Source organism: Dromiciops gliroides, chromosome 3, assembly GCF_019393635.1.
Source record: "Dromiciops gliroides isolate mDroGli1 chromosome 3, mDroGli1.pri, whole genome shotgun sequence".
NCBI lineage: Eukaryota > Metazoa > Chordata > Mammalia > Microbiotheria > Microbiotheriidae > Dromiciops > Dromiciops gliroides.
In genome coordinates this window covers 429,646,693-429,674,627 of record NC_057863.1, presented here as the reverse complement: position 1 = coordinate 429,674,627, position 27,935 = coordinate 429,646,693, and the positions used below count along the sequence as shown (strand labels likewise).

Sequence of the window (27,935 nt, the reverse complement as noted above, 5' to 3'; positions counted from 1 at the left end):
TTTCTCAATTTGGATGTCATTTTGTTTACATTGAAGTATTTTGCAAACTATTGAAAATTATATTCACTTTTTTCAAACTTTCAAAATCGGAAATTTGGCTTTTCTATTTATAATGGCAAAATTACATATAGTTTCTTTTGTTCTCAGATAACTTATTACGAGTATGTTACTACAGCATTGTACTTTTTAAAGCAACAGAGCAGTAATATAAGTGATTGAGATCTAAATCGAAAATTATCCTACATCAGCAAATGGCTCTTTGGCAAGTTGAGAATACATTATCTCCCTGGGAGTTACCATTATGTTATAATGAGCTAACTGATTGTGTATTTCCAGAGAGAAAATTTGTTTTGTCTTCACCTGCCTTTGAAAAGAAGTTTCCATGTTGTATTTTCCTTATATCTATATATTTGTCCAGGGTCAAAGAATTAGTATATGAATGTGCTGCTGATGGCATAGCAATTGGCCATATGTGTGGATTTGTGACCCTCTCATTTCTAAAATATCTTCTGTATATATTTGTGCGCTCAAAATGAAGTTGCTACTGTTTCTAGATTTAGCTGACATTCATTTTTTGACTTTCCCCTTCCTAAACTTTACATTTTTTGCCAAAATTAGTACACTCAAATTTATTTTTAGACTTGTGTTTAAATCCCAATTGTTTTCTCATGTATTCTTTTGTACTTTACTACAGTACATGTGAACAGAGCAATCTTAATTATTTTGCTTTTGCAGCATAAGTAATTTTATATTTTGTTTTCTTATCTAGATTTCAAAATTTTTCAAGACAAAGAAAAACTGCTTTTAAAAAAATAAGCTGTTTTCTGCACAATGATAACTTAGTTAAATATTGTTAAATGAATAGGTTTGAATGTTTTGAGTTAAGTTCCCTGCCCTCCCAGATTCTTATTCTTTGTAGAAGTTAAATATATGCATCTATAACTAAAGTATTTTTTCAAGTTAAAATTTGTAGGTGATTATAGGATAATATTTTAGAGTTTGATGTGACCTTTCAAATCATCTAGGTCCATATTCCAATCTTCATATATGAAAAACACATTAAGTGAATTAGTGAAAGTCATGTTGCTAGTTAATGGCAGAGCCAGGCTAGAATCTAAGACTCATGCTACCAATTCAGTTGATGTTCTTTCTACTACTCTCATACTACCTTCCTGGTATATAATATAGTCATATTTTCTTTTGGATTTTTTAGATGTTAATCTAAATAGATTCAATATGTAAAAATGTACGCACCTTTGGTTTTGTTTATGTCTATGTTTTTTTAAGGAGATGCAGTGTGGTATGGAGGGTAGAAAGCTGACCTCAAAGCCAGGAAGACCTGGGTTCAAGTCCTGCCTCTTATCAAATATTAATTCTTTGACTCTAGGCAAATCATTTAAATTCTCAAGGCTTTTGAGCAACTCTAAGTTGCAAAGAAGGAGCAAACCTTCCCAACATTGCTGAAGTCAGATGGACACTTGACACTTACTAGCTGTGTGACTCTAGGCAAGTCACTTAACCCCAATTGCCTCACCAAAAAACAAGAGTCAAGTGTCTGAGGCCATATTTGAACTCAGGTCCTCCTGAATCCAGGGCCGGTGTTCTATCCACTGCGTCACCTAGCTGCCCCTACAAGTGTTTTTATAGCGTGGTCCATTTAAGATTTAAATATTTTCTTTACCAAAAATAATTAAAATTATAAGACACAAATATTCTTTATTATTTCAGTAGCCCATAGAACAAAATATCTTCAATTCAGTCATTGTTCTGACTCTATTCCTGCCTGTGCTGCAGTGGTTATTAAAAATGTCTAATTAGAAGTGGAAAATAGTGATTAAGATTTTAGCTTCTCATATAAATAAAGTAAGACAGAACTATCAAGCTGTCTTGTCAGAAAAGGAAAGGGACAGTTGAAATTTAAGGAAGGTGCTGATCTTAGGGTCCTGGAGTGAACAAGAAATGGTTTGATTATTATCTTGATGGTTTAATTTTATTTCTTTAAGAGGATAGGAATTTCATCAGTTATAAAATAACAAATATAACACAGCTGTGTGGCCAAACTTAATTGGGAAATTTCAGTGTTGTTTTTTTTTTAATGATTCCAAGTTAGTTCTGGTTAACACTAGTATTTTTCTGATGACAACATAGAAAACAACTAAAGAATTGATTCTGCAGGTCTCCAAGAGGCAATGGTGAGATGCATTGAGAGCATGAATAGTCCATAACTTATTACTAGTGAAAATTGTGCAGGAAAATGGTGTAAAATACAGTATCCAAAAATATATGTGACCAGAAAAGAAGGTGGGCTGGTCCTGGATAGTCTTTGGGTTTCATTGGCATCCATGAAATGTAAAGAAATCTAGAGGAATTCCTTCAGTATTCTGTGTATACTGCCTATGAAGGATTTATAAAACCCAGGAACAAGATTAAAACAGGGTGAAAGGCATGGTTGTGTTGCATTCTTAATGCCAGTAGAGGGAATACATAAATTTATCAGATTATGGTGCTGTTGAACATGTTAAAAATAGTGAAAGGAAAATTTTTAAACTTCCCAGGTTTGTAGGTATATTTTTATTCTTTCAGTCTTCCTAGTTCAGCTATTTTCTCTTCAAAACCTTTGAAGTTGCCTACTTTTGCTAGAAATAAATGTAAGACTTTAAATTCATATTAGAAGCCATTGATGGAAATGACATGTTGATGCCAGCATTTTGGGCCCAATTCTTCCATATTCTCTCTCTGCCACTAACAGTTTCAGAAAATCACAGAACATTAGAGCTAAACAAGATGTTAGAAGTCATCTATTCCAGGGCTTCTTAAACTTTTTTTCACTTTTTCACTGTAGAAATTTTTGTGATGCTGAGTATATGGGCATAGGTTTATATAACTTCTTACTGTTGCCAAATTTTTTGCAACCCCCATATTCAATAACACAACCCCAGATGGGGTTGTTACCCACAGTTTAAAAAGCTATGATCTAGTTCAGCTTGCTTGTTTTGAAGACTGGGAAACTTGGAACTAGAAAATCATGTGACTTAACATAAGGACAAATAACTAAGAAATGGCAGAGTTGGAACTTTAAGTTGGATCTTCTGACTTTAAGTTGAAGACACTTTTTACTAAATGTTTGTTTTGACATTGGGCAAATTGGACACAGGATCATAGAATTAGATCTAGAAGGGATCTGTAGGTCATCTAATACCACCCCCTCATTTTTGAAATGAGTAAACTGAGACCCAAAGAAGCTAATTAACTTGTTCAAGCTCACTCACCTGATAGATGTGACAAGATTTGAATTCAGGTCCTTCCAAATTGAAATACTCTTTCCACTGTTTAGCATGTTTTCTGTCACTTTTACTTTTTTTTAACCTTAGTTTTTACTTATAAAATGACAGGGTTTATGTAATTATATATAAAATGTATGTTTATACATACAACATATATGTTTCATATACATGTTATATGTGTATATATATATATATATATATATATATACACACACACACACATTTTTTCATATATAAAATGAAAGGGTTAGATTAGATCATAGTATCAAAGATTTACAATGGAAGGGGACCTTATTCATTCCAGCCTTCTCCTCTTATGTATGAGGAATATGAGTTCAAATAATTTCCCCAAATAACAAGAATAGCTTTCATTTATATAGTGTTTTGATTTCAGATTCCCTGTAGCTCTGTGATTCTCTAATTTATTTGGGGATTGAGCATTATGGTTAAAAGGGGAGTTTGATGTTAGAAATGGATGTAAATTTTTTCAAATTATAATTAAAAACCGAACCCTTAAAAAATGTAATGTCCAAACATTTCAAATAGTCCTTCATTAACCATAGTTGTTGTTGTTGTAATTTTTCTCTATAGCAACATTACATTGAAACCTGACGTTGTACTTTGGATCACCTTTTTGTTAAACTCTCTACTGAAGTTCTTTGGTAGTTTATGAAGACCCTAGAAGGGTAACCAATCAAATTCTACAAATAGTTAATAGTGTTATATAAGTGTTATATAAGTATTTGTAATTATTTTGTCAATGAACAGAATCAATATCAACTGTAAAATTGGAAGAAAAGAAACACATTTACATGTATTTGCTTGTATTGGTTTTTACTTTAACTCCATTGTAGTTTCTGGTACATTTTTTTAATAAGCATTTTTAATTAAAGTTTTGAGTTCCAAATTCTATCCCTTTCCTCTCCCTGAGGCAGTAAACAATCAGATATAGGTTTTGTGGTAAATTTTATAGAGTACATTATTGTGACATAAGTATACATAATTTTTTTAAAGTTAATACAGAGTGCCATATGTAAAAAATTAAGTTAGTACATTTCCCCCCTGAGATTTTAATGAGCTTTGATCCAAATATTGTGACAAATACTATATCCACAATTAATCATCATATTTATTAAGAGAGGTCTTAATAAAGTATGACTAAAAAAATTAAAACCAGAAAGCCAGTTGTGCTGGTGATAAAAATTTCCCGAAAAACAAAAAAGACTTTGATTATATAGATACATTCCATATCTTTCTTTACTTAATGTGTAAGCATATGTCGCATAAAATTATAACCTTTTTAATATGTTTTCTCTGCTTTAGTTAAGTACTAAATATTTTTCAAATTTGCAATATTCTTAAATATTTAATTTGGAAGAATTCTTTTAATGTTATAGAATCTGTAAGGAGGGGAGGAATTTAATAGGTTTCTATTTCGAAGATTGTCTCTTGATAGTTTTTTTTTTATAGCATTACATTTGAGAGAATGCAGTGGTTAGAAATTCTGTTACTCTGTTGTATGACATTACAAATAGAAAGATAATAGCTAGCATTTATATAGCACTTTAAGGTCTGCAAAATGCATGTATGTAATTGAAAAACTGAAATTTTATGGCTTAGTAAGTTGTAATGTTAAGTTGAAAACTGAGATTCCTGGAACATTCTTCTTGTGATTATAGTGCTGAGTTAAAATTACTTAAAGTGAATTTAAAAAAAAAAAAAGGTCTAGACTTGAATACAACCTAATAATAGATCTTTTGTTGAGTATGAAAATAAAATGCATTTTGTTGGCTTTCAAATTAAACAAAGCTTTTCCTGTTGAATTTTTTTCCTATGTGCTGTTTTTGGGGAAAAAAAAACCACCAGTTACATAACACTACAGATTTTATATATTTACAAAAGGAAAAAGTTCAATCTATTTTCTATGTTTCTCTTATTGAAAATATGTTATTTGGAGTTGACAATTTCAAGCAACTAATATCCTCCAAATATTTTAGATGACCATAAACTGTTGTAGATAAGATTCTGAGGGGATGAAGTATCATGAATTTTTAGATGTGTGTAATAACATCCTTGCCTTGCACAATCTTATAGAGATGAATTTACCAGTTTTTATTTTTTTTAAATATAGTCAGTTAAGCAAGTTATCTTGCCTCTCTACAAGCTTTCGTTTCCTTCTCTGTAAAAGGATAGATAATAGATAATCTCTTTAGGTCCCTTCTATCTAGCTATTGACATTCTGTGTTTCTGTATGTTGATGAAGCTTTTGTAAACCTTCTTGGTATTCATATATATCATTAAATTATATCATGCTATGGGGGCAGCTAGGTGGCACAATGGATAGAGCACCAGCCCTGGATTCAGGAGGACCTGAGTTCAAAATCCAGCCTCAGACACTTAACACTTACTAGCTGTGTGACCCTGGGCAAGTCACTTAACCCCAATTGCCTCACCAAAAAAAAAAAAAAAATTATATCATGCTATTAATCAATTCATGACATGACGACTTTTTAGATAGTGTTAAGATTCAGATTTAAATAAGCCAGGCTTATATCCAATATGTTCAACTAACTGGAATGAATGTCATCCTCAGATCTGTTTTATAACTACAGACTCAATATATATTAAGAGACTCTCATCTATCATTTGGAATATACATCTGTTTTATTCAGGGTTGATATGTATTTTATCAACCTTGTTGAAATTTTTTATACTATTTTGATTTGAATTTTATAGGATGGAGTCATTGAGATTAAATATCTTTAAATAATGAAATTAGTGTTGAAATTATTACTAAAATTAATGTTTTCTATTTTAAAGATAATTGATTTTATAAATAATCAGACAAAAAGACAAGCATACCTTACAGCTAGATTTGTGTAGTTTTATATAGTAACAAAAAACTTTTAATTAGGTATTATATTCATCAGATATTTTATTCAGTTCCTTAATATCTTCCTCCCCTTGATAACTCTCAAAATATCAAAATATAATGTTGTTAACAGTTTTCATATTGTGTGTGTGGAGGAGGGTGGGTATCAAGTCTTATTTTCAAAGGGGAAGAAATTTCACCTTATTTTGTCACCTTTATATACCTCACCTACTTGTCTACTACTGTTTTGATAAGATTTTTTTATCTTATTGGAATTTAATTAGTAATTGCAGAAAACATAGATGAGAATTGAACAGACTAGTAGAGGCCATGGTCTGTACTTGGACAAGGTACCAAGGTACCTGAATGTACATGAATGAATGAATGAATGAATGAATGAATGAATGAATACAGGATCGTAGATTTGATAAGAGATCCATCTAATTATGCTGGAAGGACTCTTTTTTCTACAGGTTCCGGTATTAGGATAGAACTAGAACTAGATGTTAGTTGCTAATAATTTAAAGCAACTTGTATTCTCCAGATGTTTAAGCTGACCATAAATTGTAATGCAACTCAAAGGGATCTAACAAGGGATTTAAAAAAAATAACACTTTTTCATAAATATTCCTATTTACTGCTAAAAGGGACTATTTTTCATGATGTACAGTTATTTAATTTGTAACTCGAGTCTCGATAAACTTTGAGTGGATGGTAAGGGGAGGGTACTATTTCCACATTTTACCTAATACTCATATATGCCATGTGTAGTTTCTAAATGGGTACTTAGAGAAAAGGAAGGTTAGGGACAAAATAAGGGGTTGCCCCTGATATTTTTTTCCTAGGCAGCTAGGTGTCACAGTGGATAGAGCACTGGGCCTAGATTCAGGAAGGCCTGAATTCAAGTCCAGCCTCAGACACTATGTGACCCTGGGTAAATCACATAACCTGTCTGCTGCAGTTGTCTCAACTGTAAAATCGAGATAATATAATAACACCTACCTCCCAGGTTTGTTAGGAGATAATACTTGTAAAACACTTAACATGGTGATCAGCACATAGCTGATACTTAGTGGTTTCTTCCCTTCCATAAGGTTGCTTCTACTTAGAAGTTTTACTTTAAAAAGAGACTTTGTCATAGGATTCTGTAGTCTATTTAATATTGATTTTTATTATTAAGTATACTTGTTTATATGTTCAGTAATTTTATTTGATAGCTTAGGACACTAGAAACTATTACTGTATTTGCCATTATTAGCTAGACAATTGTTTAATTATTAAATTGAATGGTAAGGGGATTCCAGTAACTAAAAGATGGACTTTGTTTCATTTCTTTTAAAATATAACAACTTTGACACTTTGAGGGATGAATTTGTGATTTCATTCTTACAGGGTACTCTCTTCAGCACTAAGCAATCCATCTATGAATGTTACTAGGCTTTTTGTTAAATTAGCTTGTGTACTATTGCTGTCAAGCATCTTTTCTCCTTATTTGCCCTGGAACATTCTGACTCTTAATGATTGAATCTCTTCCATAGGTTCAAAGTACAGAGGGAGAAGCTCCACATGTTTCAGCCACTTGCCACTAAGTCTTACCAAATTAAAAAGAGGTAATCAGACATGGGTATTTGTTCCTGGGGGCTACAGCCAAAGTAATGTCGACTGATTTGGAAATGGAATTTTATCTGAATACAGCATCAGATATACATGTACAAGAATATAAGATGAAGATCAAGAACTAATGTGTACATGTTGTGTTATTGTTTAGGAGATAATCTTTTTTGTGTTAGTAATGAAATTCTTAAGCTCCTTCCCTTTTCTTTTACATGCCATACTAATTTCTATGTTCTGGTTAGGTATTAGATTTTACTACCATGGAATGATAGGGATCAGAGTGATAAGGCTATTAACTACCATCTGTATTTTTTGAACTTGAAAAGATGATGGATGGTATTATGTTAATTTAATTTGTTAAAATGTATTGGAGCTCCTTGTTTAGAAAATATGTAGCCTACCTAACACACAACCAGTAGTTAATTAACTTGGTTAAAATCTCTTCAAACCACTGTTATGAGGTAATTGGCACTGTAACCTTTCTCCCATCCCTATTTATAAATCATTAGCTCATTATAAAGTACCTTTGATTTTGAGGCCTATTGCATTTGCTTTAAAAAATGTAGTTAAAGCAAAATTGCCAGCTCTTTTTAAACCCAAAAGACAGTGATATTTGGAGAAAAGGAAGTGGCTGATAAAGAGGTAGGAATCTCTTTTGAAAATGTTTACACATAATTTACTAACCAGTTTTCAATATGTTAAGATTCATGCAGACCATTCTATGAATATAGCTACTGTTCCATCTCTTTTTCACTGCTAGAGTTTTTATAGTTCATCAAGAGCTTAAGTATACTTATATAGGGATTTCTTTTTTGTATGTAGTTTAGAATTACTTTTCATTTTAGTTGATTTCTACCTGAAGAAAATAAAGCAACATAAAGTTTATTTCTAACACTAATATTTAAAAGGATTTCTGACTTGCTTCAGAGATAAATATTTTAATTTAACAGGCATGCAAGCCCTAAAGGTTTAACATTCAATAGAACAACTAGATCAACTTTAACTTTTGAAAATATTTATATGCTTCAAAATAAAACTTATGCACAAAGATATTAGTATCAAAATCATATTTCTTTTACAATATCTGAATTAAAGATTTTATAAACATGGATTGTTGGGGGTTTTTTTGTAGATCAGTTATTGCGTACTGCAAGTCAACATTCTGATAGCAGTGGTTTTGCTGAAGATTCTTCTACAGATTGCCTTCAGGTAAGAGATCTGTAATGCAGTGGTTATCATGATACACTTCTTCATTCTAAACAAAATATGCCACTACAGTTTTTTTGTTGGGGCTTGTCCCATCCAGTAACTTTTCTTTTTGTAGCATAACATTGAGTGACATAATTCCTTCTGGTATTTAGATGAACTTACTCAAACATCTGCATACTGACTCTTAGGTTTTCATTTTTTAAAAACTCCTATTTTAATAATCATTTAAACTCTGTCTAAACTTCAAAAGTTATTCCTTTTAATTTGGGGATTTCTAGAAAACCAAGATTATTTCAATAGTTCACCTGCTAACAATTCAGTTATATTTTGTATTATGTTTCCTATCATAATTGTGATTTTTGAGTGTTGATAGTATGTGAGTTTGTTTTAGATCAACTATCTCAGATCCTCAACAATACTTGTTAGTCACTATGTTTTGTGTGCTAGATGTTGTACTACTTCCTATGATAGGAGACTGGAAATGTTCACAAAAGGACAGTACGTTTCCTCATGAAACTAATGGCTTGGTTAATAATTCATAGTATGTATACATTAAAAAACTTGAATATCCTCAAAACAATTGGTGAGTGAATATTTAGTGACAACAATAAAATAAGATTTGGCGATATCAGAATCAGCAGGAAAGGGGAAAACATTAAAGAATGATCAGAATGGAATGGAAGGAGTTTTGATCCATATTTTTAGAGGGAAGGCTATTGGCAGAGAGGAAATAAATAGAAAAATGGAATGAATGTTTAGAAACTTGGCATGTGAATAAAGACTAAAATTTAGGTAAAGTCCCCCCCACCCCTGCGCCTCCTTGCAGGGCAAGAGGATTAAGTGACTTGCCTAGGGTCACACAGCTAGTAAGTGTCAAATGTCTGAGGCTGGATTTGAACTCAGGTCCTCCTGAATCCAGGGCCAGTGCTTTATCCACTGAGCCACCCTTAGGTAAGTTCTGATCTGGATTTTGCTGTTGCTGTAGGACCTTAGACTATTTAGTTCCTCTAGGATAGGAGTTCTTAACCCTTTTTTGTGCCATTGACATCTTTGGCAGTCTGGAGCAGTTAATGTATGTATCCCTTCTCAGAAGATAATGATTGAAAAGGAAAACAATTATATTGGAATATAGGTATCAAAGCTTTTTTGTGTGGCAAAAAGTTGGAAATGAGAAGGTGTCCATCAATTGGGGAATGGTTAAACAAGTTGTGGTATACAATTGTAATGGAAAGCTGTTGTGCTTTAAGAAATGACAAGGGATATGTTTTCAAAAACCTGGAAAGACTACATGAATTGATGCAAAATGAAATGAGGAGAACCAGGAGAAACATGTACGTAGTAACAGCAATAGTGTACAATGATTAACTGTGAATGACTTTGACTATTCTTAGCAATACAAAGATCCAAGACAATTTTGAAGGATTTAGATGGAAAATGCTATCTACCTCCAGAGAAAGGACTGGTGGAGTCTGAATGTAGATCAAAGCATACGATTTTTGTTTTTTCATTTTTTTGTGTGTGTGGGGAGGGTAGTTGGGTCTGTGTTTTCTTTTACAATATTTCTAATATGAAAATAGGCTTTGCATGATTGCACATGTATAACCTATATCAAAATGCTTGCTGTCTTAGGTAGAGGTGAAGATGGGAGGGAGGGAGAGAATTGGGAACTCAATTCTTACAAAAATGAATGTTTAAAAAATGGTTTTATATGAAATTGGAAAAAAGTCAAATATTTTAAAAATCAAGTTCATGGGCCCTAAATTGAGAACCTCTTTGAAACTCTCCCTAATTTTACCCTTTACTGTGCAGAGATTTCCAGTTAAAAGTGATTATTTCTCATACCTCATAAACGTTTAAAACACTACCTAGATGTCTTCTTAAACTTTACCCTATTTTACTTTGTATTTAGCTTTGTTATTATATGTTGTATCCTCCCTTGAGGATATGGACTATATGTGGTTTTTCCAACTTTGTATCTCTCACTTCTAGTGCAGTACCTTATAGCTATGCTACAAAATAGCAGGAACTGATGGAGTCCCAAAAAATAGGTTTTAATCCTTGGTCTGTCGGGATTAGTAGTTAGGTAATCTCTCTGAGTATATATATATATATTTTCTACTTAGGGGTCTTCCTTTTCAATCCATCCTATACAGTTATTTCTAATAATCTTTCTCACGCGCTATTTTCAGTTATGCTTTTCTAAGTAAAAAAAAAAAAAACACCTACATTAACTAATGTGTAAAGTAACAAAACTTTGTTCTGCTATCTCTTCATAACTCTCCCAACATTTCTGTGCCTTCCCATCTCATATTTTGTCACTCATTCCTAATTAATTCACAACACCAATTCTCCACCATTCCAGCTAAGCAAAATTGTTCTCCTTCCTTTACACGTGCCCACCTGTGTGCTTCTGACCATTTCATTTTCCATCTACCTCCTGAGGGAATTTGATTATATACTTAGAATATATATTCATCTGTGAAATGCAAATGATTCATTTATTCAATACTTTTACCTTTTTCTTTTTTATATAGAGCTATTGTTAAGGTCAAATAAGATTATAAATGGAAAGCATTTTATAAATCATAAAATGCTGTATCAATACCAACTGTTATATATTCAGTTCAGCAAGCTTTATTAACTACTTCTACGTATCAGACACTGTGGTAGGTCCCAGGGATACAAATACAAAGAATGAAACAGTCCATATTCTCAAACTGCTCACATTCTAATGGGAGAGACAACAAATATATAAGGTATCCTAAAAGTCTGAGAGCAATTTTATGATTTAATAATGCATTTTAAACAGTTTAAAACTGAATTAAGACTTTAGGAACACTGTGTGTGTGTGTGTGTGTGTGTGTGTGTGTGTGTGTGTGTGTGTGTGTGTGTGTGTGAGTGAGAGAGAGAGAGAGAGAGAGAGAGAGAGAGAGAGAGAGAGAGAGAGATAACGACATTAAATACAAAGAAAAATACAATGCCGTTGTTTTGACTATGTTGAACGATGAATATAAGACATCTCAGTGGAAATGTCTCATAGGCAGTATAATGAAGCTTAGTAGAAAGACTAGGGCTACATATATACTGATATGTGAATCCTCTGTATGGAGTAATCTTGACTATATACTGTTAAAGTGACTTCTTGCTTTTTAAAAATCTTTTTTCATATCAGTCTCATTCCTAGTAACAAATTTTATTAATCTCTTCAATATTAAAATTCTTTTTTATGTTTAAAGTTGCTATTTTGAGTCTTGATTCAACACTTATAATTACAGTTCTTCAGAATGCATTTCGATTAATTGCTACTTCATTATATATTGGGAAGTCTTTCTAACTTTAATTTTAGGTTTCAAACATTTTGTTTGGTAGCTATCAGTACTGATTTTAGATTATTATTATAAGATTGTCTAATTTGGGAGAAAATTTATTATATCCCTTGAAGTTGATATGTTGTCTTCAACTATTAAGATATGTATAGACTTATATATTCATATTGGGAAAGTACAGAAAATAAAAATTGTTATAAAATTAGAAATATTAAATTCCTAGTATTGGTAATTTTATGTGATCTAGTATTATAATTTGTATCCTTTTTTAAAAGCTACAATGTGTCAGTATCTATTTAAATATCTTTACAAGATTATAGCAAGGTACCAAAATAGAAAGAATTAACAAAAACAAATATTTGAGACTAGGATTTGCTTTATTTTTCACTTTGCAGATTTCACTTTAGAAATGAAATCTTTTCGCAAAAAAAAAAGAAAGAAATGAAATCTTTGTAATTTAAGCAGAAATCTGTGCTAATTTCTCTCATTTCTGGGTCAAATTTAAGTAAATTTTATGAAGTTAGTACAGAGTATATCTCATTAACCTCTCTTTATATGTAAGACTTAGACACTTTTTAAGTGACAGCTCTTGGAACAAAGTTAAAATTCACTTTTAGAGGTGAAACCTATGATAGTTGTAAAGCTACTATGATTTAAATTAGGAAATCTATTCATGAAATTGCTGTTGAACCTTATTTTTTTTTTTCACGACTCCAGAATACAAAAGAGATTCCTTTTCAGATGTAGGTTAGACATGATGAATGAATGAGCATTCATGTTTCCATCCCCTAAGCATTAGGGATGGTCCGCTAGAAGACAAGAGATAGTTGCTGCTCTCACGTTCTAATAGGGGGAGACAATACATATAGAAGGGTTCAGTTAAACTACAAAATGGAAGGCTCAGGGGTCCTTTGTTCCACTGTCAAATTGTGATTATGTGATTTGTTAAAACTATGACTAGAAGTTACCTTGGAGATCATCCAGTTGAACTTTTGCAGTTTAGAGTTGAGGAAACTGAGGACTTAAGAGTTAGAGGGATTTTTTTATGGTGGGTAGAGTCACAATTTGACCCCAGGTCTTCTGACTTCAAATCCATTTTCTTGCTATTATACCAAATGCCTTAGTTTCTAATACATTAGTAATGGTATATAAGAATCTTGGGCAGTCAGCAACTGTATTTTGTCATTACTTCCCCATCCATGGTCCCTTGTATTCTCTTCACAGGTTCATGAGCCTCTGCAAGCAATGGGAGCAGTGCTGATAGCTGTGACAGTGAGACAACAGTTACATCACTTGGTGAAGACCTTATAACACCATCTGCAAAGACCAACCTTACTTAATGACTCTGAGGAAGAATCTTTCATACATCTCCAAGAAGGAAAAGAAAAGACAGCAACAACTGTTGAAAAAAGAAAGTTAGATAATCAGAGCCTCCTGATACGTGAGGATGGGACAGAGTAAGGAAGTGAACAGGTTCCCCCTAATCAAGGAGGTCATGTTACTGAAAGTGAAGTGATTTACCTCCAGGAGAGACACCTTGCCTTACTTCGGGATGCCAGTTCGGAAAGTGATGTAGATAAGAGTAATGACTATGAATTTACCCAGTATACAACACACCACATTCTTAAATCATTGGCTTCTATTGAGGGCAAATGTGATCATCTGAGCTCTGAAAAAACTGTGGTCTCTTCCTTCTTCAGTTGATAGAGTTAATGTGGCTTTACAGAGGGCTCAAATGAAAGTCTGTAATCTCTCTGATCCTAGAGTGGGGCGTAGCCTGATAAAATCCAAAGATTTGTTAAAACAAAGGTACCTATTTGCAAAGTCTGGGTATCCTCTAAGAAGATCTCAGTCTTTAACCTACACTTTATGAGTCTGTAACAGTTGTGTCTTCTGTAAATGTCCGATTGCCCCCAGGAAAAGAGACTAGATGTAGTCCACACTTCCTTCACCTTTAAATATACACCTGAAGAGGAACGGAATTAGAAAATGAGGCAGTTGAACAAGATAGCCATTCTTTAGTTAAATCTACACTCTTCATCTCTCCATCTGTGAAAAAAGAAACTTCACAGTGTGAATCAACAAGTTGATGGAAGAATCAAATCATAGTAGGGATTGTACCGTTTATAATAGTCCCCAGCCCCAATCTCACAGTCTACTTGTTCACTTCATTCTGTCCACTCTGACTGGCAAGAAAGGCCTCTATGTGAACACATGAGGAGAACTTAGTACTCACAGTGTTCCAAACATGTCGGGTGCCTCCTGTTGTGCCATAGGCCCTCCTTTGGGTTGCCCATACTCACACAGACCTAGTAACTATTCATATCGTTCATGTTCCATGAATCCTCCTCTGCCATTGAAATGCAGCTGCGGAGATACTACATGATATCAGAAATTCACTGCAGAATCTTTCTCAGGTAAAGATAAAAGTTTGTTATAAATGTGGATTTAAAAAAAATTGTTGTCTTAGTTATTATTTGTATTTACCAAATTTGAAAGTACATATAATGTACTCAACTATACAAAAATATGTTGATAAGTCAACAAAGTGTTTTTTAAGTATCTACTATATGTCAGACGCTGTGCTGTTAAAAAAAAAAAAAGACAAAATCTAAAGAGTCCATGGCCTCAAGGATCTCACTCTCTTTGGGGGGAAAACAACATTTGCATAGATAATGCAAGTAATTTCAAAGAAAGCACAAGTAGCTACTTGGGGAATCAGGAAAGGTCCTCTTGTATGAGGCACACTTGAGCTTTAACCTTGAGGAAATGATGAATTATAAGAGCTATGGGTAGTAGAAGATAGCCAGAACAAAGACATAGAACAGGGATTGTTGTGTATGAAGAAAATGGATTAGATTTTTGGAAGTAGAGTGGATGAGGGAGAATAATGTGAAATTCAGTCCAGACAGATATCTGAAGCCAGATTGTGAAGGACTTGGAATGTCAAACAAAGGAGTTCTATTTTATAATAGTAGCATTAGGGAACCATTGAATGGTTTCCATGCTCAGGGGAATGACATGGTCAGATCTGTGCTTTAGGAATATCAACTTTAGTAACTTGTATAGAACATGGATTAGAAAGGTGTCAGACTAGAGGCAGTCTTAATATTTCAGTAAACAGGGCAGGTGGGATATTTAGATAGTCCTTGAAAGGAATCAGAGAGAATGGATAGCCACTGTCTCAAAATGCCATTTATTTTTCCCATCTGTAAAATGGGATAGGATATTGGATTACCAAACTCAAAGTTGTGAGTAAGTGCTTTGTAATTAGCCAAGTGGTATGCAAATGGAAACCATGATTAACATAATTTTTTTCTGTAATTTTCAGTGAGTTACATATTTGAAAGATTTTGGTTTTGTTATTGACCAAATCTTAGCTCCTGTTTAAAAATTTAAGTTGCTACACCAAAGCAAAATAGGAAGATAAATAACATACATCTCAAACTTTTACCTTTTTTTATAATCCCTTAGAGATGAGTTAAACTATTTGGAGATAAAGGAATTTAAAATTTCACAAATTCTTTTACTTTGTGTAGTATCCAGTGATGAGAGGACATGATCTTGCTGCTGCCTCCCCATATGCTACTCAGAGATCATCTATTCTACCTCTTTATGAAGTGAGTTTATAACTTTAAATTATCCTGAGTTTTTAAAAATATGTATATTTTACATAGTTTGGAAGTGAAATGTAGCCAAAATATTACAGCAAAACAGTTTTATTTCAGAATACTTTTCAGGAACTACAAGTAATGAGGCGAAGTCCTGAATTTGTTCAGAACACAAAATGATGGATTTAGAACTGGCGATGTTACGTCAACAAACCATGGGTTTACCATCATATGACTGAAGAAGAAAGGTAAAAACACTATATTTTCTTCTTTTATTAATTAATTAGACTTTTGTTGTAAAAAAGAATTGCCAAGGGGCAGCAAGGTGGCTCAAGGGATAAAGCACCAGCCCTGGATTCAGGAGGACGTGAGTTCAAATCCAACCTCAGACACTTGACACTAGCTGTGTGACCCTGGGCAAGTCACTTAACCCTCATTGCCTCCCCCCCCCCAAAAAAAAGAATTGCCAAAATGATTTAAGACTGTTTGCTTATTTTGCTTAGCAAGCTGTATTTAATTTCCAGTGTGAAATGGGTAATGGAAAGACTAAGCATCTCTATCTTTTATATTAGGTGTCTTTTTGTTTCATTTTGTTGAATGTCGACTTGAGGTTTATTGAGGAACTGAAGAAAACATTTAGATTTTGCTAACCACCATTCCTTGAGGAACTTAGGATTTTTAGAATCCACTGTTAGCCTTTTCTAGTTGTTGTCTTTTTACTGTTATCATAATGCTGAAACCTACCTTTCATTCATGCTTTTCCTAATAATTAAAAATTAGATATGAAGTTGATCAACTTCAGAGTTTGAGGAATTCAGTCAGAATGGAACTTCAGGAACTAGAACTACAGCTAGAAGAACGTTACTTGGTCTGGAAGAGCAACTTCGAACTTTGCATGTGACATCACCTTATCGTTCTCCAACACTCATGGTGTGTATAACAAAATGATTAGCTATATGTCTCCAAATAGTCCTGGGGAGGGGGTATTTTATCACAATATTTCAGGTAAATGATGTATTAAACCCACCTTAATTCTTAAATGATATTTGTTATAGTTCTTATTAGAATGTAGGAAATAAGGCATCAATGTTTAGTTGATTTAAAAGCTTCATTTATTCTATATTTTTTAAAAATTAATTTTTAACACTCTTTTCTCTTTAAAATTTTGAGTTCTGGGGGCAGCTAGGTGGCGCAGTGGACAGAGCACCGGCCCTGGAGTCAGGAGTACCTGAGTTCAAATCTGGCCTCAGACACTTAACACTTACTAGCTGTGTGACCCTGGCAAGTCACTTAACCCCAATTGCCTCACTAAAAAAAAAAAATTTTGAGTTCCAAATTTTCCCCCACTACTCCCCCACCCACTGAGAAGGCAAGCAGTATATCAATTATATATTTGAAATGATGCAAAACATACTTCCATATTAGTCATATTGCAATTGAAAAGAAAAACAAGAAAATTATAATTTAATTTGCACTCCAAGTTTATTAGCTCTCTCTCTGGAAGTGGACACATTTTTCATCATAAATCCTTTGAACTTTTCTTAGATTATTGTACTGACGACAGTTGCCAAGTCTTTCACATGTAAAAATATATAACTGTTTGATCTGAGAAATTATAAATTATATGCTATCTGAAAAATTATAACTAGCTAAAATTATAACTGGCCCGTAAGTCCTGCAATGGTCACCATTTAATGTAAAAAAAAATATTTTAACTGGTCTTAATATGTGAACTTCTGGCTGGCTGGCTATTCTGTTGGCTATTATCTGGTAAAGCTATAGCTGGCTATTAGCTGCCTCACCATCTGCCACCCCTCAACTTTCTCAGTCCTCTCCTTTCACTGCTCTGCTCCTTTACTTTCCACTGTCAGCCACCTCCTCTGCTTCACTAGTATTGTCATCTCCCCTACTAACTGAAAGCCCCCCTTTCTCAGTCTCTCTCGGTTTTTCCCCCTTTCACTCTTTTCTCCTTTTCTCAGTCTCCTCCCTTTTCCCAGTCTCCCTCTCAGTGCTCCTTTTCTCAGTCTCCTCCTTCACTGTCCGCCCTTTGTCCTCTTGAAACTCAGGCTGACCGGGCCCACACATGCCAAGCTAATTCATTGGCGCCTCCAGGGCCAGAAGAGCCCCATGCCCTGTGCTGGGAGCTGGGGGCTGGGTGGAGAAAGCTGGCACATGCTGAGGCCCCCCTGAGCAGGGCGTGGGCTGTGCATGGTGAGCGGGGCTCCATGGCTGGGGTGGTTTGAAGAGAGCAGTACACTGCGGTGCCTGTTTGGGGCACCCAAGGCTAATTTCAGCCACTCACACACAATTGGTCATCCTTAAAAACTGCACACAGTAATCTCCTACTTTTTCTCATTTCACTTTGTATAATTCATATTTCTGAAATCACTTCCCACATCATTTCTTATACCACAATAGAATTCCATCACAATCATATGCCTGAACTTGTTCATTTCATTCTCCAATTGATGAGTATCCTCTCAATATCCAATTTTTTGCTGCACAAAAAAAAGCTACCATACATATTTTTTCCTTAAAATCTTTGGTTCAGACCTAATAGTGGTATTGCTAGTCAAAGGGCATATACAACTTTATTGCCCTTTGGGCATAGTTATAAATTGTTATTCAGAATGTTTGGACTAGTTCACAACTCCACCAACAGTTTATTAGTGTACCCATTTCCCCCTCATCCTCTCCCACATTTGTCATTTCTGATAAGTGTGAGGTAACTACCTCAGAGTTGTTTTAAGTTGCATTTCTGTAATAATTAGTGGTTTAGAGCAATTTTTTATGACTATACACCTTTGATTTCTTCTGTCATATCCTTTGACCATTTATCAGTTAGGCAGTAGCTCTTATTTTTATATATTTGACTCAGTTCCTTATACATTTGAGAAATGAACCTTTATCAAAGGAATTTTCTGTAAAAATTTTTAATATGTCTTAATTGTCTGTGGTAACTTTTAGCAAATGTAGTTTCCCTATTATCTCATTTAATTAGGTATCTTTTTTGCTTTTTGCTTTGTCTGAAATCATGATTGCTACTCCTGCTATTTTACTTCAGGTGAAGCATAATAAATTTGGCTTCAGCCCTTTATTTTAATTCTGTATATTCTTTCTATTTCAAGTGTATCTCTTGTAAACAGCAGTATTGGTGGATTCTGATTTCTGATCCATTCTGCTATATGCTTCCATTATATGGTTGAATTCATGCCATTCACATTCACAAATTACCAGCTGTGTAGTTCTCTATCCTCTCTGCTGCTTCCAAGATTACTGCTGCTATTGCCACCACTGTCTTGTATGCTTTGGGCTAGCCTACACCCTGATGTTGCAGATCTCTCCTGCCAACCTCCTAAGTTGTCTTAGGCTGGAAAAATGTCTCACCTTGACCTTTTATTGGCTCTGCTACTCCAAAATTTCATTTGAGGTGTTATTTTAAAGTTGTTTGGAAGAGAACATTGGAGAGTTCATCTGGGTTGCTGCTTCTAATCTGCCGTCTTGGCTCTACCTTTCTATTTTTTCAAACAATGGAGAGTATTAGGGAGGAATATTAGGAATAAGTCAGTGAAAAAGTTGAGGTTTAAATTTAGAAAAAATGACAAGATAAACTCAATTATCTTTTATAAGTTTCTCTTCTTTCATATAACAGTGACTATTTTACCAATATTTATTTTGTTTTCCTTCCTTATTTTTGCATGCGTGCTAGATCCAATCAGTTGAGGTTTTAGGCTGAACACTTTCAAAAGGAACACACAAAATAGAGAGTGATAAAAGAAATGGACTTTATTTTCTTTCTGTTCTACTACTGTCCATATTTCTGAATACTCTTTTTGTGAAATTGAGTCTTTATAGTTTCTCCCTTTCCAGCAACCATAAAGGACTCATGGTGTTGTGCTACAATAAATGACTTTTCATTATGAGTATATTACTTTCACTAACAATATAGTAACTAAGTGGAGCAGAAAAATATAGAATTAGAACCTGTTAAGATATTTATGTAAATCTCCCAACACCCATAAATTGACTTTTTTTGGTTCACTTTTAAATTGACTTAAGGTAATAGCAACATTTCTTTGAGAAGTTATATGCATGTCTGTGACAAAATAGAGTCAGAATGGTATATTGTAGTCTTATTTTGAGAACAGCTATTAATTAATCACTCCTGTGCAATAAAATCCCATGAAAGTTGAAAGTGACTTCTATTATATATGTAGGTATATTTATTCAATTCCTTTTCATATGTTATAAGATATTTGAAATTTAAAAAAATTTTTTGTTACTCTTCTATGGAATGTATGGAAGTAGAAGTGCTGATAACTTGTCAATGCCCTTCTCCATTGAATGTAGTGGAACCAGTAAGACTTTCTGCTTTTAAATCATTGGTGGAAAGGAATGATACAAGATGATGGCATTTCATAAATATAGATCTTTCTTAGTATAGATATAGTATATTAAAATATATAGACTTTGGGCAAGTTAGAAAATTGCCTGGATTATAAGTTTGATATTTCTGAAAGTCTTTACAACTGTGTCTCTTTAGAAAGCTGTTTAATTAACAGTAGTGATTTCTCTTTATGGCCCAAAAAATAAAGTGCATCATCAAGAGTGCCTAACATACCTTTTAAGGAATTTATATTTTTCAGAATCAACTACTATATTTTTTTAACAGGAATAAAATTCAGAAAGTTATTGAGTCCCTGAGTCATATTCTGACTTTTCTTTTAAACTTTTTTAAACTACTTGGAATCACTTTGTGGAGAGGAAGCATTTTTAATAATCAGTTTTCAGCAGTAAGATTTCAAGATGCCTTTATTATAACAGTAAATTTACAATTTACAAATCATTGGCATTTCATTGATCACTTATAATATTTATGTCCATATTTGCAAAGTATTTTAAGTTTTACTTGTTCATATGACAAAGGCGATGTTACAGCTAATGAAGTGGTATCTGTATATGTCATATACATGGATTTTTTTATATCAAAGCTCTTGCTGGGAATTTGTTCTTTAGGTTAGGAATAATTGTTTTCTTTTCTCAAGGAAAAAATACAATAATTCATTCTCTGACTTTTCTAGGTCACTGAACTGATGCAAGAGGCAGTCCATATTTGAAGTCTGAATTGGGACTAGGGCTTGGAGAACTGGGTTTTGAAATTCCTGCTGCAGAAAGGTTCAGAATCAGTTTTCTCCCAAGCCACATCAGATTCTTCCTCTGTGTGTCTGGTCCTTCTCGTGCAAATAGAAGAGGTGGAGTAATCTCTACTGACTCAGTTAGCAAGGCCAAGACCCATTTGCCAAGCAAGAAGGTATTTCGAGCTTCTGTGGCCTTAACACCAACTGCTCCTTCTAGAATGGGCTCAGTTCAGACCCCTCCAGTTCCTGAAAATTCTGAAGAAATTGGAAAAGCTGAGGAAGCTACAGAGTCTGTAGAACCTAAATCTGAAATGGAACAAAAGCTTGAGAATGTACCATTGCTGCCAGCTTCTGAGGAAAGTCAGAAAAATGTGGAGCATGATGAGTTACAGCAAGTCATACGGGAGGTGAGTAAAGTATATTTTAATTGCTTTAAATGGAGAACTTGTAAGGGTTAGATATTTTATTGAGAGTAAACTCACTGATTTAAGAAATACTTGTGGGGCAGCTAGGTGGCGCAGTGGATAGAGCACCAGCCCTGGAGTCAGGAGTACCTGAGTTCAAAATCTGGCCTCAGACACTTAACACTTACTAGCTGTGTGACCCTGGGCAAGTCACTTAACCCCAATTGCCTCACTAAAAAAAAAAGAAAGAAATACTTGTGGCTCTCTGTGTTGATATAATTTTCATCTACTAAGTGGCTTCCTATTTATTGCCTGTTGGATCAAGCCATTATTCTCCTTCCTTCATGCTGTAGATTAGCCAAATTGATTTTCTTGCTATTCCTTACACAATCTATTTCCTGTCTCTAATGGTGCCTTTGCACCATTTTCTCCTATGCCTAGAATATACTGCCACCTTCCCTCCATTTTTTAGTATCCTTTGTGTCCTTCAACTCATCTTAAGCACCACTTTCTGTAAGGAAGCTTGTCCCCAGCTGCCCTCTCATGATTCCCCCAGATCCCTGTGTTGTATCCTCCAATAGAATGTAATCTTCTTGAGGGCAAGGACTATTTAATTTTTGTCTTTACCCCCAGTACCTAGTACAGTGCTTGGAATCTATTTGGAAATTGACAAATACTTGTTGGTTGATTTGTATTTAAGTCAAATCTATGTTGGGAAATAAGTTTCATGAACTTTGAAAATACAATATAGTAATGACTCCTGGGATAAATTTCCCAGCACAGTGTAGAAGTCTGTGTACAGATGTTGAGAGGGAAAATACCTCTCTTCATGTATTTCTTCATCTGTAAGAGTAATCATCACAATTTTTTCTTTACTTCTATAATTTGAACTAACTTGATTAAAATAAAGGAAATGTGTTGTGCACATGCACCATAGTAAAGGATGGAAAGAATCTGCTCTGTTCAATTTATTTTGCAGGTGGGAATGATGTACAGAGACTAAGACCATATAAATAGGTGAATGACAGAGAGGGGAAAGAATGTGAATAATATGATTGGGTTTTTTGTATTTAATTCAAAAACTTGCATTAAATTTGGGCTCATGTTGAAAAGGGAATTTTGTTAGCTGGGAAGAGTTTACAGAATTTAGTATATTTTTGGTAGTGTAGTTAGTAGATACTGTAAAGAGTGTGGATCACTTAACAGAAGAATCTCTGAAGATAGACAACTTTTCTGATGGTTTTAGTCCTTGTTTGACTTAATGTTCATCTTTGCAGTCTTACCATTTTCCTTTATTCAGTATTTGTACAGCAAAGGTTATACTTCAAAATCTATAAGACTCTAAGACCTTGGATTCTTTCCTAATGGTTGGAAAAGAAGATTCCCAAATCTCAGGGTTGGAAGCAACCCAAAGACAACCTATATCTACAAAATTCTTAAGAAGTGATCATCTGTCCTTCACTTTGAAGATCTATTGTAAGAGCAAAAATCCACTGTCAGGAGGTAGCCGATTACAGTTTTGGGTAGCTCTTACTGTCAGGAATTTTATCATTAAATCCAATCTAAATCTACCTCTTGTTCTTAGCTTTGTTCACGTGTGTCCAGAAAGATCAAGTCTTCCACATTACATCTCTTCATATATACAGAGAGTTTTCATGTCTTCATTTAACTCTTCAGGCTGAACATCTCCAGTTCTTTCAACTAATTTTTATATGTTCTCTTTCTAATTGGTCGGTTGTTTTCTAATTTATCCTCTATGTAACTCCTCCAAGGTACAATGCTGAACATGCCCCATTCTATTAAAAAACTTTTTGATGTCTTAATATGGTATATAAGAATGTATACAGTATGATACCTATCTGCCTCACAGCTATGTTTCATACTGCCCTCCATACATATTATTTCTATCCAAATATTCCATTCACATTGGACCACTTGATATTCCTGGAACTTTTTCAATTTCTTATTCATATACCTTCATACAAGCTCATCCTCATACCTAGAATCCATTATTTCCTCATCTTCCCTGTCTGAATCCTTGTCTTCTGTAAAGCCTTAACCTAAGTGCCACCCTCCTTGCCAGCAATGCAAGAAGCCTTCTTGATCCTCTTTCCTTATTCAAGAAGTTCTTTGAGAGCAAGGATTGTTTTTTGTTTTGTCTTGTATTCACAATGCCTTCCATAGAGGTGTTCAATAAGTGTTTAAAGTGAATTGATCACTCTAATCTATAGACCAAATTTTGGGAGGGAAAAAAATAGCATTATTAAACGTATTACTTTGTAGAATTTAGCTTTAGTGACAAAACACTTAAAGTACAATATTCCTATTTAACAGCTTTCTTGATACCCTTGTTCAGTCACTAGCCTTTATCTGATTTAAATTTTATCCATTTCTGTAGTTTATGTGACCTTATGTTGTGAAGGAAAAAGTTAGACTGCCTTAGGATATGTTTAGGTGGATTATAATGTACGTGAGCAATGGCCTATAACTGTTTACTGCTATTAAAAAATACAAAGCTACTTACCAGAATAGCTGAATATGTTCCCACAGAAACTAATTTCAACAATGTTAAATGTCAAATACTGAACAAGTGGTTGCATTGTTTTATAAGAATTTCTTTCTTACCTCATGAAATATTGATGCTTTGGTTTATTGCTTTTAAGTTTTTTTCTTAAACGTCAACTCTGCCAATATAATTTTAAATAGCAGGTGTTTTACTTGGCTTTATTGTGATTTCTTTGTGATATGAAAAAGGCAACTTTTTCTATACAAAGGTTATTGGAATTGAATGATCCATAACTGTGTAAGTAATGAGGTTTTTTTCCTTCAAATCCATCTTGACAGTGTCTTCACACCAAAAAAAAAAAAATCTTACTTGGGCTGATTATTTCCTGGTCTAAGGATTTAGTCCATAGGTTTCAATATTAGTGGATAGATATATTTATACATACTAAATTGCTACTAAAGTGAATTTTACCATTTCTCCCAGGAATTAGATGCTTTTCTCCTACTTTCAGTGGAGTCCGCTGTTGCCTAAATAGAGAACACTAGATTACTGTAAACACTATAGGGAGGGTATAGGGTATAAGGTTTATGGAGGCAATTCCAACTTATCCCATGGAACACTGAATTGTGTCTATCCATGTGTACATTACCTTTTCCATCACTTCAATAAATTGAGTCTTTTCCCTTATTAACTTGATGTATTCCAATAATAACAATATCCTATCCTTTCTTCCTGGACCCAGTGCTCATTTTTTCCGTCTACTGCTACTTCCTCAATCCTTATCACCCCCTAGAATGCCTTCAATGTATTCAGATTACCTGGATAAAACTTCTTTTCTCTGCTTCCTTTTTGTGAAACATCCTTTCTTCTTCCAATTTATCCCAATAGCTGTGTTCTTTCTTTTTCCTCTTTTTTATTTCTTTTATAATGCCGTTGTTTAACCCTTCTTTTTATTGTGAGCAAACACTCAATATCCTAACCCCACTTCTTACCTCTTCCTTTCATCCCATTGCTTTAACTGAAATATGGCTCTCCAAAATTATGTGCGTTGTCCTTTACCCTGGAAGCCTCACTTCCCACTCCCTCCAATTCAGTGGGCAAAGTGATGGGATCATATTCTTGCTTGTCAGTATTTCTAGGCTCTTTATCCTCTATCCTTTTTTGCCACTTATAAAGAAAATCTATATCATTCTGTCATTACCTACTTTTGGGTACTCAAGATCACTGACTTAGCATTGACTTGGTCTTTCTCCTTACCTTGTATTCTGGTGTCCTTTCCACCCCACCCCACCCCCTGTATTTGCTAGATTTTTTAGCTCCTTAAGAACAGGTACAATGTGTTATTTAATATAGTGACATAGTCCACAGTATCTATTACCATGGCCTGTACATAACAGGTGCTCAGTTTCTTGAATTGAGTAGAGTAAAAATAAACCATTTATGAAGAAAAGTGTATTCTCAGGACCAGTCCATTGTAGCAGTACAGTCACGCATTAAACACTTTGTTTATTTCATGTTCTTTCATTGGAATAGCCCAAATACTCTATGCCTTGAACTCAACTTGGATTTTTAAAAAGGTTTCTACTTTATATCATTCTCTTGTTTATCTCTTTGAATTCTTTAAGTATTCCATTTTCACTACTCATATTTTCCTTAATACATTTATCAAGAATTTTAAACTCTTCTACAGGGTGTTGCAGTTATAGCTGTTACTGTAGTATTATTCCTTTCCTCTGGAGGTTTCTTCTTTTCTAAAACCATAGTATTTGTTAATTATATTAGGTCTTCTTTTTAAAATATATCCCCTGTACAGCTGCTCTTTTTGTGGTGGCAAGGAATTGGAAATTGAGGGGTTGCCCATCAATTGGGGAATGCTTAAACAAGTTGTGGTATATGAATGTAATAGAATTCCTATCATAAGAAACGATGAGCAGAAGGAATTCAGAGAAACCTGGAAGGACTTGCATGAATTGATGATGAGTGAGATGAGCAGAACCAGAAGAACATTATACACAGTATTGTTGAGGGCACAGAGCACCCCAGAAGTTCTCTGGGACACATCAAGGAGTCTTCTCCTTGAGAAACTAAACCAGAGGACAGATACACCTAGAGAGATAAGTAGAACCAATTTGGACTGAGCTAGCTTTGGGACCTCCACCCTCATTCTGTCTCCCTTACCCCTGGGGAGATAAGTTTGGGTGTAGCTGCCGCCTTTGTGTCCTTGAAGAGAGAGGGTGGCTTGAGAGATCTGAAGCTACCCCTCACCCAATTGCTCTAGTCACTGCCAGTGGGGATGGTCCTCCACCTCTCACTAAAGGTAACTTTCCACAGTCAGACTGGTCACCCCCCCCCACATCAGTCTGCTATAAAAGTACCTGCCAGTCTCCTGCTCGAGGAGATTGGTATCTCAGAGCCACACTCTATGCCTTTCTCCCCAAGAGGAATTCCAAGGATTTCTCTTTGTTTCCTTCCCTTCCCTTCCTCAGCCCTGAAATAAATTATTATGTTATTCTAACTGCTTTTGTGTACAAGAGGGTGTAATTCTTTAAAGAGGAATTCCTAAGAACCCCTAACCCAAACCCCATAACCCCATTTCCCCCCATAACAGTATCATCAACATTAACATATTGATCAACTGTGATAGATTAATTCTTCTCACCAATACAACAGTACTAGAAAGTTCCAAAGGACTCATGATGGAAAAGGCTCTCCAAATCCAGGAAAAAAAAAAAAGACTGTGGAATATGGATGCTGATTGAAACTATACTATTTCTTTTGTTTTGGGTGCTGTTGTTTTTTCTTTTTTGAGGTTTTTCCTTATACTCTGATTCTTCCTCTTATAACATGACTAATGCAGAAATATGTTAATGTTTATATATATATATATATGTATATATATTATGGGTGTGTGTGTGTATGTATATGTTATAAAACCTATATCAGATTATCTGCTGTCTAGGGGAAGGTGGGAGAAAAATTTAAAATTTGAAATCTTATATAACAAATTTTTGAAAACTATCTCTACATGTAACTGGAAAATAATAAAATACTTTTATTTAATATATTTATATGTGTATGCGGTGTATATGTGTGTGGTGTGTGTGCGTATCCCGTAATACTAGCATGGTGTAGAGTTTACTGTAGGCACTCAGGAAATGCATGTTGATTGATAGAAACTTTAATTACTCTTATTTTCCTTTCTTGTATCTTGTAGCTAAGTCAAGTATTCTGGTCTTTACAATAGTTACATCTATACCAGTTCATTTTAAAAAAACTTTTGAAATGCTCTTAAACATGGGTATAATTCAATGTAACATGAGGCAGATGATTATTTCTTCAGTTAACTTTAATAGCAATAACTATGTGGATTTTTCTGAGTTTATGTAATATAGTTCTACTTGACATGATAGGGATAGATGAAATAACATTTCTGGACGTTCTTCAGTTAAAATGTGTTCAGGATGTACTTAGCAACATTTTAGGAAATGGATGGGGCTAACAGGAAAGCATAAAAAGTAGAATTTTTAAAAGCTAGTTGAGAGTATTTTAAGTGCTAATTTGGGAAGGCATTATCGGTTTATTTTAGGAAGTACACATTTAAAAGCTTTTTACAAGGGGCTATTTGCAGGTGATGTTATATAATTGCAAAGAAAAGGGTTGGATAAGCATTCCCAGTGTCTGATCATCTGGAGAAAGAAACACTGATAGAATTGCTATTTTCTTGAGTGTACTATACTCCTACAAAGAATAAAATAACATCTCTGTGGTATCCTGAGGGGGGAAAAAAAAGCATAATGTGGAAAATATACTAAAATGAATTATCTAGAAATTTATCTCTGGTGTTTTTAAATATTATTAGACAATGAAAGGGAGTTTTCCAATGAAATATAATAAACAATTCCTTTCTCCTTTTAAAAAAGATAGATGGTAAATTATAGTAAAGTGAATATTCCTTTTAGGTACTTTATTTT

General features: G+C 34.0%; 1 protein-coding gene across 1 annotated transcript in view; it reads left to right on the top strand.

The window, feature by feature from the left end:
- ITPRID2 (ITPR interacting domain containing 2) overlaps positions 1-27,935 on the top strand; it is a 49,092-nt gene that overhangs the window by 15,346 nt on the left and 5,811 nt on the right. Inside the window, 26 exon segments of the mRNA XM_043993609.1 lie at positions 7,695-7,734; positions 7,737-7,766; positions 8,903-8,979; positions 13,023-13,048; positions 13,549-13,635; positions 13,637-13,988; positions 13,990-14,162; positions 14,164-14,245; positions 14,247-14,280; positions 14,283-14,392; positions 14,395-14,434; positions 14,437-14,525; positions 14,527-14,653; positions 14,656-14,679; positions 14,682-14,722; positions 15,845-15,925; positions 16,034-16,069; positions 16,071-16,091; positions 16,093-16,134; positions 16,136-16,164; positions 16,697-16,776; positions 16,779-16,846; positions 20,998-21,018; positions 21,021-21,089; positions 21,091-21,139; positions 21,142-21,461. Coding sequence (XP_043849544.1) covers positions 7,695-7,734; positions 7,737-7,766; positions 8,903-8,979; positions 13,023-13,048; positions 13,549-13,635; positions 13,637-13,988; positions 13,990-14,162; positions 14,164-14,245; positions 14,247-14,280; positions 14,283-14,392; positions 14,395-14,434; positions 14,437-14,525; positions 14,527-14,653; positions 14,656-14,679; positions 14,682-14,722; positions 15,845-15,925; positions 16,034-16,069; positions 16,071-16,091; positions 16,093-16,134; positions 16,136-16,164; positions 16,697-16,776; positions 16,779-16,846; positions 20,998-21,018; positions 21,021-21,089; positions 21,091-21,139; positions 21,142-21,461 — 2,148 coding nt within the window.